Below are 12,548 nucleotides of genomic sequence, written 5' to 3' on the forward strand. Positions count from 1 at the left end.
AAAGAAATATATGGTGCACAGAATATAAATGAGATTGTAAGTGTTTTGTGCTTAACTGTTTCTTCTAAAGAGGATGACTTGTTTTTACTTATTTCATTTTCATTTCAATTCACTTCTCTAAGAGTCTACTTAAACCATTTGCTAGATTGAAGATCACTGAAACCTTTAATTACAGAAGAACTCTTAAAAAATAAAATCAGTAGAAACATTATAGTTCTTAATGTTCATCATTCTCCACCAATGCAGGAAGACACGGATCACAATTACTACATATCTCGGATATACGGCCCAACAGATTCTGCCAGCCGAGACCTGTGGGTGAACATAGACCAAATGGAGAAGGACAAAGTGAAGATCCACGGGATACTGTCCAACACTCATCGGCAAGCAGCGGTAAGTGCTTTCACATTTACTATTTCTTCTCTTCACACTGAGAAAGGCATCCAATTAATATATGGTGGTTTTGCAAAGACTCAGCTCTGTGATTGTCATGAACAACTACATATAACATACTAAGGAAAACAAAAGAATTGTTTTGATAAACTCATCATTTTTTGCCATAGTGTGTCTGATGGGTTACATATTTTATTTCAAGGCATGATTCATATTGGATTATTTTCACTTTATGCAATAATTTAAAGCTTGCTTGATCTTGAATCCAGTCCCATATTTGGGTTTACTGTTTCTCAGGTCAGGAAAGAAGTAACAAAGTGCATGTGTGATGAGGACAACATGTGCTGACCAAGTTCCAGACTTCAGAGAGGAAACTGTATATAACGGAGAAAAATAATACAGAAAGCACAAAACTGGTACATAAGCCTGGGCTCATTATTTTTACCAATGGCCTCTCTGGGAGCAAATAATTTATTCTGAGGCACTGTTTTGGTACCAGTCAAGTAGCATTAGAGTGGAGGAGATATTCACATCATACACCCCTACATGACATCAATATCCAATTCTATGTACCAGGGCACATACTTAAAAGGCTCTTTTGCTCTTTACAATAACTTTATGATTCAGATATTATTGAAAAGTCTCTGATCTCCACATCTGTACTGCCATACTGTGGCATACATCACCTTTATACACGTCACACACATATGTGCACATGCGCACGCACACACACTAAATAAAATAGTTATAAAATTTAAATATAATTGATATCCTGTAGCAGGAATCTTTATACAGATAAACACATCACACACACCACATGCAGGTACACATTTGTACACTATATATATGAATAATAACTCCTCTAATATGGATGCATACTCCACATTCAGATATACATAACACATGTACATATACATAGGCTTGTACACAGAAACATATACTACATATACATATATACATTCCTGTATATACCACAAATAGATACACATATCTCACATACCCCATATATGGATATGTATATCCCACTTGCAAATATGCACACAACATGTACTTATATAGATACCACAATATCACATATAGATCCACATGCCACACATATTCTATATGCAGTTATTCATATTATACATACAGATAAATATACTACACATGCTCCATATGCAAACACATGCACCATACATGCACTCTACATACAGGCAAGTGCAACACACATTCCATACAGATAGTATTCATTATACACCACACACACTCACTTCCACATCCATACAACACTAACACACCAAATCACAAGCACACAGCCACAGTAAGACACACTAATTTATGGCAAATGCACAGTAAAATTATTTAAATTCCTATTTTTTTGATATATAAGTTGCTACTTGAACTGTCATGTAAATAATCTTATATCTTGAAAAACAGTTGCCTAATAGATTTTTACATTTTTATCTCAAGGTATTCTTTTCAGAGTATTTCATATTTTAACAAGTACCTTTTGGAACTTCCTATCTTTTCATTATTACCTGGTTCTTTGTTCCATTTCCATGGCATCTTCCCTCAAAAAATAAAATGAGGAGGAGGAGGAGGAGGAGGAGGGGGGGAGGAGGAGGAAGAAAGGAAAAAGAAAGAAAAGCAAATTGTGACAGACAGTGTAAGAACTGTAATGTCAAAGTTGTGTTGGCCAGGGTGCCTTAGTAAGGCCACACAACTTTTACCTCTCAGCACACACACACATACACAACACACACACACACACACACACACACACAAACATACATGCACACACACACACACACACACACACACACACACACACACATATATATATATATATATATATATATATATATATATATATACATACACACACACAAACACACAGGCATACATAAACACACAGGCATATGATCACATAGAAAAACATACGTAAATACAGACACGCAAACTCAAACACATGAACACACACAAGTGAATAGACACAAATGTATACAACACAAGCCACAAGCATGCATGAACACACACATAACTACACATACACATAAAGATACACATAAGCACACATATACATACACAAGCATGGGCACACACACAGGTAAACGTGAACACCTATAGGCACACACACAGGGACATACACAGTAACACAAGAACGCACACAGGAGTACACACATAGGCAAACATAAACACCTACATGCACACACACAGGAACACATTCAGGCACACACACAGACACATATAGGCATATATGAACACACACAAGCACACACAAACACAGGAATGCACACACAGGCACAATTGAACATCGTCAGGCATAAACACAGGAACACATGAACACCTAGGAGTGCACACAGAGGCATACCTGAACATGCACTAAGCACACAAGGCACATACACACACACACACACACACACACACACACACACACACACACACACAGGCATATACATAGTAATTCTTTCTCTAGATGTTACCCAGAGTCTTCCTACTAACCTATAAGATAAAACAGGAAATTGGAAGCAGGGATGCACATAAGGAAAGATTTTCTCATGTCTCATAGACAACTCTTGATGGAAAGCTCTCTAGCAATTTGGGTAGAAGCAGAATTTAAATTTAAGCCCTAAGGGGAGGCATGTAGATTTCTCCAATCTTATTACCAATTTATGTAATTTGCATGCTCATGGGTCCACATTCTGTCAACAAATTAGACCAGGAAAAAAAAAAAACAAAGAAAGATTTTGCTAGAGAAAGACCCAGGGGCAGCTTGTTCTAAGTAAGCAGGAGATAAAGCAGGATAACCAGAAGCTTGAGCTTCCTGAAGAAGCAATACCCACCCCCTTATTGGTTCCCCAGAGTTAATCACAGGAGGTAACAAGACAATGTCTTACCTGGGAACATAATGTAATGAAAAATTTCCCTTCCATCACCATCATCTATAATTTCAGCAATAGTTTGGAATCTTGAGTGTTTGTTCTAGAGAAGAGAAAGGTGGAAATACAACAGACGTTTTCCATTTCCCTCCAACATTTCAGAATAAAGTAAATTAATTTGTGTTTGACATGCCAAAATGCTCCATTTCCTTCTTTCCTCCCCTTTTTAAAATCATAATCTATAGTATTTATGTAACACATATGCATGACAGAATCTAATTTCGTGTGTCTTCAGTGTCTCCATTGTGCATCTGTTTATACCACATTTCTTCAGTCATCATTTAAGATCTATGTAAGGTGGATGCTAAAGACTAATTTTGCAGTTGGCAGATTAAAGCAAGAAGCATGCCTTCCTGAAATGTTGGAAAGGAAAATTTTTATACAAACCCACAGCATATGGCAAGCAATGAGGCAAACATTCTACACAAAACTTCTTACAGTTATTTGTGTATTTTTGCCCTTTATTCAAAGTCACAGTTATGAGGTGGCTGTTCTGACATTTCTGATTATAAACCTAGAAGCCAGCCTGGGCTTGTTTCTTCTCTTCTGTGTCAACCTTTCATACCCTGTTGCTCTGTGTATTTCTTCTATATCCCGAATCCACATTACTTAACACAGTGCTGGATGCACAGTTTGATTCAACAGCCAAATGTATTAGAACTCTTCTGTCCTGAAACATTCAATGACATCCTCATTCGAAACTCCCAGAGAATCATTCCCATCTCAATGCAAGGCATCCAGGGTTGGAAATGAGGAGACCTTGGCTCCCATGTTCATTTTCTCAGATTGTGACCTCTCAGTACCTCAATTTTATAACTTGAAAGAAAAAGATAAAAATACCTGCCTACCTATCCAGAGTTATTGTGGGATTATAAAGGAAATCACCATGAAAGGATGCTGAGGACCTTACAAGTTAATGAGTTTATAGAATTTGTTTTTGGAAAGTTCTAATTATTCATGAAAAATAATAATAACCATCTGCCTGGGAATGAAGCTCAATACATACAGAGAGCCCCAGGCTTGTGCTGCAGAACTGCAGAAACTGGGTGTGGTGAAGATGCCTGTAGCCCCAATATTGGGGAGGGGGGAGCAAGAGGATCAAGAATCGAAGGTCCTTAGTGGTTACATAATGATGCCAATAGCAGCCCAGGCAAATTGAGACAGTTTGTCAAAAATAAAGAAATCTGTCAAAAGCAAAGGCTACACTCAAAAGGGGGCTGGAGAGATAACTCAGAGATTCAGAGCATGTGCAGAGCTTGCCAAGTTCATTACCCATCACCTGCATCAGGTGGCTCACGACATTTATAACCCTAATGTCAGGGAATTTGAGACTGTTTTCTGGCCTCTTCAGACACTTGTATGCATACAAGAGCATACTCCCAGACAGACACTACATACATACATACATACATACATACATACATACATACATACATACATACATGCAAAATTGAAAGTAAAATAAATCTTTTTTAAAAAATCAGGATCACAATAGTTGAAATTATGAAAACAAGTTATTTACTATTGAAATATGGCAAGAGGGTATATGTACAGGATGGGGCTCAGTTCTGGGTAGATTTAGCAAATGGGACTTTATGGCCAAGATGGAGAGTACAAAGGGGTGAACAATACCCCTTCCTTGAGGACTTAAATTTAAATCCTATTTCTTACCAAATTGATCCCTCAAGACTGAGGGAGTTTCTGGTTAAACTGACTTAATGCCACTCTTTCAGGTGTGGGACGGGGTGACCAGAAGTCATGGGATGATAGGAGATGAGCAACTTGATAAGATATTGAGGGTGGGCTCAGGTTTAACTAACACCACAAGCCTTCTTGATTTTGTTAAAGTTGTTGTGAAAGGGCATAAATGGGCCCAGCAAAATATTCAGAAGTATTACTAAAAACCAAATTTTGTTCAAAGAATTGGAGGGATGCATCAGACTCAAGGAGGGAACTTGTACTAAAATCATTCAGGTTTTTTGTTTGTTTGTTTGTTTTTGGGATAAAATTGAGTGATGTGGAGACACAGAAGTCCAAGGTTGTAGCTTAGTTAAAAAGGTAGCTTAGAGGCATGTAAGTCCTTTTTCCAGGGGACCAGATGGAGAGACAGACAGACCAACAGACTGATAGATTTGATAGTGGATGAACACATGGATAGAGGGAATAAAATAATACCAGGTTGATGAATGTATAAATATACATGATAACAGAGCTATTACATCTGTACACGATTATCCCACTGTGCTTTCTTTTACTGGACAATTGTAATGTACTATTGTCACAACTAAACACTTTGCCTTAATTTTTCTTTTCTCCTTTCATTTATGGGAGTGTTGATTTTTTTGAATGAGAAATACCAGCAGAATGGATGGCTTGGAGCATTGTTCTTTGTTCATTTTACTCTATTTTAATGTGGGTAAGGTTTGTAATGAATCTAGGTGTTTTTTTTTTTTAATCTGATGATTGTTTTATATTTTTAATTTTCCTCCATGATTTCTCTGACAACTTGATGACATTTAATAGAAAATAATGACCTGGAATCATTCCCTCCCACAAAACTAATATATTTAGAGTAGTGCTGGCTCACCATAATCACTGAATTAGTCAACTTTGTCAACAGCTAAGGAGAACTATGTTACTAGTCATTCAGTTATTCTTGCTGCTTTTTCTGAGTGTAGAAACCCAACTAGACTGGAAAGAGCTTTAGAGAGAACGCCAGTAAGATAGAAACCCTGTGAAATTCACCAAGACCAATTTTATGTATTTTAAAAAAAAAAACAATCTTTGCTTTTCAAAGTAAGGATTTGTCTTAAATATTATGTTTGATGTTCTGAAGATATGGCTCAGCAGTTAAGAGTACGTACATGTGTTTTACTGAAATATAAACTCAAGCGCTGCATTTTTTAAAAAAATGTATTTATTTATGTTCACTTTATGTGTATGCCTGAGCATATGTATGTAAACCACTTGTGTATAGATGTTCATGGAGGTCTGAAGAGGGCCTCTGATCCCCTATAAACAGAATTATAGATGGTTGTGAGCCACTGGATGTGGGTGCCAAGAAAACAACTTAGGTCCTATGAAAGAGAAGTATAGTACTGCTTTGACATGGGCTGAACTTCAAGTATGGGTTGGGTATTGTTTGTGACAGGGGTCCTTTTTCATTGTATTTCTTTAAGTGTGTGTGTGTGTGTGTCTGTGTGTGTGTGTGTCTGTGCGTGCACATATGTGATCATACATACAGAGATGAGAAAACAGGTTGCATAAGTTTCTATTTTCCTTTTACCATGTTAGTCCCAAAGGTCTAACTCAAATCAGTAGTATAGATATCCAGCAACTTTACTCACTGAGCCTTCTCTGCAGCTCAAGTTGGGGATACTCTTTACACTGCTGACAAGCATCAAATACCTTAGCTTTAAAAGTAGTATAAATTCACAATTTAAAAATCTTCATAAAATCAGAGAGAATCTCTTTGTATTCTTCTGTAAATTTAATTTAAAAATATTTACAAATGTATCACTTTAAAAGGGAAGATTAAACCAGGCGGTGATGGTTTACGTCTTTAATCCCAGCACTTGGGAGGCAGAGGCAAGCAGATCTCTGCGAGTTCGAGGCCAGCCTGGTCTCCAAAGCGAGTTCCAGGACAGGATCCAAAGCTACATAGAAAAACCCTGTCTTGAAAAACAAAAACAAGAGAAGATTAAGAGCTAAAGTTGAACTTGGTCTAAATTTCATGGTTAACACATAATCAAGTTTTGAATTATTTAAACCTTCTGATGAACTTCAACTACTGCATTCCGAACCTTCACATATGAGCTAGGAAACAGCTTGATGAGATGATGAGCCAGGCGCTTAGGACTGGATAGCTTGGATATGAGTATTCTCTCTGTCAGCAACTAGTGGGACCATGAATGTGATGTTTATCTTTTCTTAATTTATTAAATGGGAATAATAATAGCATGAACTTCTAAGCTTGCCATGAAGATTCAGTGATGTAACACTTTTACTATGCTTAAAATAGTACCTGACCCAATGTTAAGGGTGTCTTCTACATTAATAGTGATATTTAGTATGCAAATATTTACTTTAAAAAAGTTATTACCCAATGGCTGGAAATTGGGAGCTCTATTTTCTGAAGGGAATATAGGAATCTACTGAGGATAGGAAGAGCACTGTGGAGCTCTAAATAGTAGGAATGATATCTCTAAACTCACAGGAATGTTCTGTTGCCCTGCCTGTGTGAGCATCAGTGATGCCAAAGGACTGAGTCATCCATGTTTCCTGGTATACTCAGTCAGAAACAGGGTCTCCCAAGTCAGCACTTCAATATTTCCAGTAAAAAATTTCGGGGAATATAACTTCAGCTACATAAATACACTGAGGCGATATTATCCAGAAGTCAGTCTGCTTCTCATTTTATTATGCTTTACACTTGTCAAAGTTTCCTCTCAGCAATGGATTCAGAGTTTCAAATACTACATATGTTACATAGAACCTCTCTATCCAAAATGAAATCAGAGACAATACCAACAGTACTGGGCATTTGTGGGAACTACAGGACTTTAGTTCCCATTGCTGAATCCAGATCTGAGTTAAGGATTTGATGAAATTCCAACTTGACGATCCAATGGACTAATGTACTGGATTATCTCAGTAATTTGATGTATTACTTTGAAGAGTCTGGTTGGGCAGTTATTTACAGAACCATGGTGAACTCAAGGTAGCTGTCTTACCAAAAGCGTATCCAGCATGAGTGACAAATCATGAAAGCTGGAAGCCCTCAATTCTCTGCATAATTCTCAGGCATCTAGACAAGTCAGTGGGTTTCTTCTACCCAGTACCCACCACCTCAGCTGTTGTTTAGTGCTTGTATAACCTTAGGCCCTGTGTAGCTTGCTGATTTCAGGAACTTCTTATGGTTTGTGAGAAATTGTATTTTTCATGTTTGTTGTTGGTGGTGGTGGTTTTCAGAGATGGAGACGTGATATTAATTGAGGTACAGAGATTATGTTCAGTGGAGATCAACATATATACACCTAAGTGAAGTACAATACTTGTAGAGACTTGCCTGAAAACTCCTCTCAAACTTAGTGCATTATGGACACACCAATGAATATGTGTTGAGTTAGGGAAAAACAAGATGTGGTGATAGTTTCCTTAATCTCTAATTCTGAGGAGCCAGTACATCTGCTCATATTTACATTGCACTTTCAAGTTTATGAATGTTCCCTTGATGAGTGTTGTTCCATATGCAGGGTTAATTAAACGTTAGTTCATTACAAACAAAAATGCTGGAGAGGATAGAATGTCTAACTTTGAAAATCAATGGCATTGATGGAGTGTACTTGTCAAAAGACTAGCCAGTTCCCAGGTCTGTGTGTCTGCATATTGACTGGCTCCCTTACATGAACATATTGACCTTTTAATTAGGTTTCTAATGATCTCAGTCATTGGATTCACAATCCATGTCTTGTTGACCCCTCCCATAATGTAAGAATTGGTTAAAATATCTAATTTTTATATATCCTACATGGGACAAGTCTCATTCATTATTCTTCCTGCTACATTATTTCATTTTGGATTGTGTGAGGATCATTTGTTGCTTGGAAGCAGAATCTTCATTATGTCAAAAGACATTTGCATTACTGGTATCTGTACATACATGTCTCTCCATATTCTATTGTCTCTTTAACATTTTCCTGCTGTACAAACCTGTCATTTGATGTTTTTCTGCCCATGCAGTTGTACAGTCAAGAATCACTGAGTAAAGGGGATACATCCTGAGAAATGTGTCCTTAGGCCATGCAGGCATTGTGTGAAGATTACAGAGAAAGTTGAGTTAAGTGTATATATGTTGTCTGTGGCTGTAGATGGCTGGAACATTACACAACATAAGGACATGCTTACATTTATAACACTCCATTGTAGGTAAAGGCATGTATCTTTTTTCATGTGGAAGGAAGATAATATGAAGAAATTTTAAAAATAAACTAAAGGGAAGTTCAGAGAATCAATTTCTGAATCTACCTCTAATGTTAAGCAATAGAAGCATCTTATTTATCAGTATGGGGAAGGGGAGAATAGAATTTCAAATTAGTATAGGGAGGTCATTTGTTCAGTGCTTTTCCCACAGTTTGCCAAACAATTTTGGTCTGAGAAGAGTGCTCTCTGTCACTTTCAGAGTTTCAATTTGTTTTACTTTGTCTTAGCATTGTAAATATGTGTTCTGTCTAATCACATTTATTCCTACATTTTGAAGAAAATTAAAAAAAAATTAATAATGGTACACTTGGCTGTGTCACGTGGGCCCAGAATATCCTGAACTCTACACTCCATTTCTCTTCTATTGTTTAGCAAACATCTAGAAATGTCTGCCCTGGGCTCTGGCTGACCCACAGACAGCAAACCTCCATTAGACACAATGAAATTTTTTATATCTGAAGAGACAGGAAGGTCTGACAATGTTTAGGCTTTGAGGTTATCACCAGTTATTGAAGTGATGCAATTGCCAGTATAAACAAAAGATGTAATTGTCAAGACCGAGTTTTTGAGTCAAATCCTTTTGCTTTGAAATGATAGTCCTACTACATTCTAATGGTTTCAATTCGTGACCTCTTTGCAGAGTTCAGAGCTGAGATAATTCCAGACTTCTAAAAACCTGTAAAATTTTCTGAGAGTCCCCACATAGCTTTTTCCCTGTCCTATAACACTGCCTTTAAAATAATAACATGATAGTTAATTACATTGGTCCCATACCTTTAATTAATCTATATATCTTATTCTAATTTTATTAATTGTACACCATCATCTAACTATCATCCTTGTTCCCATGCTGACCCCACATAGGAATTAAGTTGCATTTATTCCCCACATCTTTTTAATGACCCTTTCTTTTTTTCTTTCTTTCTTCCTTCCTTTCTTTCTTTCTTTCTTTCTTTCTTTCTTTCTTTCTTTCTTGCTTGCTTTCTTTTATGAGCTTGAAATTTCCTCATGGTTAATTGAAGATGTCTTCCTCTAGCAAGAATGCAATGATATTAGAACTTTGTCCTTCCATGTGCATCATATTAGGGGGTGCATTGACATGGCTAAAATTGGTAGATTTGAATCTTAATCCCCTAAAGCAACAAAGTTGAACAGAGTGCTCAGTAAGAGCCAATCAGGTCTTGATAATGCTGCTCTCAGGGATTGGCTGATGTTATTATCTCACAATTAGTTAGTTGTGAGAAAAAATATGTGCTCTAAAAATAAGTTTGCCTCACCCCTTCCTGCTACTCTTAGATGCTCCATATATATATATTGGTTTTTTGAGACAGGGTTTCTCTGTGTAGGTTTGCACCTTTCCTGGAACTCACTTGGTAGACCAGGCTGGCCTCAAACTCACAGAGATCTGCCTGCCTTAGATATCTTATCCATGAGATGATTTATCAAGAAGCTTCTTTCCACACCTGAGCTTGAGCTGACACTGCCCAGTCTCTAGTTCTGTAAGAGTAAATCTCCAGTATTTGTAATTACACAGACTCAAGCATTCTATTTCTGTGGAAAAAAAATAACAGATAATGCCGTGCATGAAGACAGTGTATTTCCTTGGATGTCACATCAATACCTGCTTATGGAGGCTCCTGACAGTTTCTCTTTCTTCACTGCAAAATTACTATAACTCTTTTTGTAAATAACAAGTGTTTTGCTTATCACCACACTTTTACTTACTAAATTTTACATTCATCCTCTTTAAGTACAGATAAACACTTAGCATGTCTGGCAAATTAAATGTTAATTTCATTCTCCTAACACTTGTAAATATAGTACTTATGGTTATTCAAAGCAGCCCATGAGTGCATTGTGATATTGCTCAGACCAGTTTCTGTGTGATTTTTGTTGTTGTTGTTGTTGTTGATATGGATTATAAGTTTTGATGATGCTCAGGTTTCCTTAACCTTTTGGTTACAGAAGAGTTCCTAGACAGTTTGGGGCAACTTTTAATTAATGTTTATTGCATACTTAAAGGATACATAACTAATTAGTGACCGCACATGCTCTTACAGCTAACACAGATGACCTTTCCTCCTGCTTTCATCAGCTTAGTTAGTCTTCCTATGGCTTACCACTCTTCCAGCCAGAAATCTGCTCTGTCATCATAGTGTATATCTCCAGTTTTCACATCCAATACAGAGTCCTTCTGTATTACTGTTTATGGTACAGTCTCTGCTCTGCATTCCATGCATTGAGATTCTTTTAAATTAGGATGTATTAACTGTGTACAATGGCCGTTATTAAAACTTTTATTCATTTATTTTATATGTATGGCTGTTTTGTCTGCATGTATATATGTGTAGCATGTCCATATGGAGTGCACACTGGGACCAGAAATTATTGGAGCCCATAAGACTAGAGTTACAGAGAGTTATAAGCTACCATATGTGTATTACAAATCAAACCCAAGTCCTCTGGAAGGACAACAAGTGGTCTTAACTGCTGAGCCATTCCCCATGTCCCCAAAACTGGGTCTCTTTATACCAACCTCAGACACACATATAAAGTGGTTTTGGACTGCATCTACTTCCCTTATTACTCAACATTAATACTACTCCCCCATGGGGCCTGTTGTTTGCTTTTTTGTTTTTCTCTTATTTTCCCTTATACATTCTTATTTTCTTCAAGATTTCACAGATGAAGGAAAATGTATGGTATCTGCCTTTCTGAGTCTAGTGTTTTACTTACATAATTATCTCTAGTTCCATCCATTTTCCTGCACACACTATTATTGAATTCTATTTAACAGCTCAATAGCCCCCCATTGTGTATGGGGGCAACATTTTCTTTGTCTGTTTATTCACTGATAGATACTTAGGCTGATTCTGTAATTTGGCTCCAGAATGATGCTATGGTAAAAATACGTATGTGAAGAACTCTGTGGTGGGTTGCCTTTAGGTTCCTTCAGGTATACACCTAGGAGTGATATAGCTAGACCATATGTCTCTTTTTCCTACCACATCCTCACCAACTTTTGTTTGTTTGTTTTTTTCATTATTTGTGTTTCTCAATGACAACCACTTGGACTTGGGTGAAATGGAATCAGTGGGTTTTAGGTGAATTTCTCTAAAATGTTGGATGTGATTTTTTGCATTTACTAACTTTGTATTTTTTTTATATAAAAAGTATCTTTTCAGTTCATTTTCCCATTTATTAATTGGATTGCTCACTCTTGATTTTTAATGTTTTGAGGTCTTCATACATTCT

At 36.9% G+C, this 12,548-nt stretch overlaps 1 protein-coding gene across 5 annotated transcripts in view; it reads left to right on the forward strand.

Annotated features, from left to right (window-relative positions):
* The window catches only part of Plxdc2 (plexin domain containing 2), a 410,802-nt gene that overhangs the window by 194,335 nt on the left and 203,919 nt on the right, over nucleotides 1-12,548 (forward strand). For all 5 annotated transcript variants that reach the window (XM_036187497.1, XM_036187498.1, XM_036187496.1 and 2 more), the window contains one exon: nucleotides 247-393. In XM_036187497.1, the coding sequence (XP_036043390.1) occupies nucleotides 247-393 (147 nt within the window). The remainder of the gene's footprint in view (nucleotides 1-246; nucleotides 394-12,548) is intronic.

Source organism: Onychomys torridus, chromosome 5 (genome assembly GCF_903995425.1).
Source record: "Onychomys torridus chromosome 5, mOncTor1.1, whole genome shotgun sequence".
NCBI classification, from domain to species: Eukaryota; Metazoa; Chordata; class Mammalia; order Rodentia; family Cricetidae; genus Onychomys; species Onychomys torridus.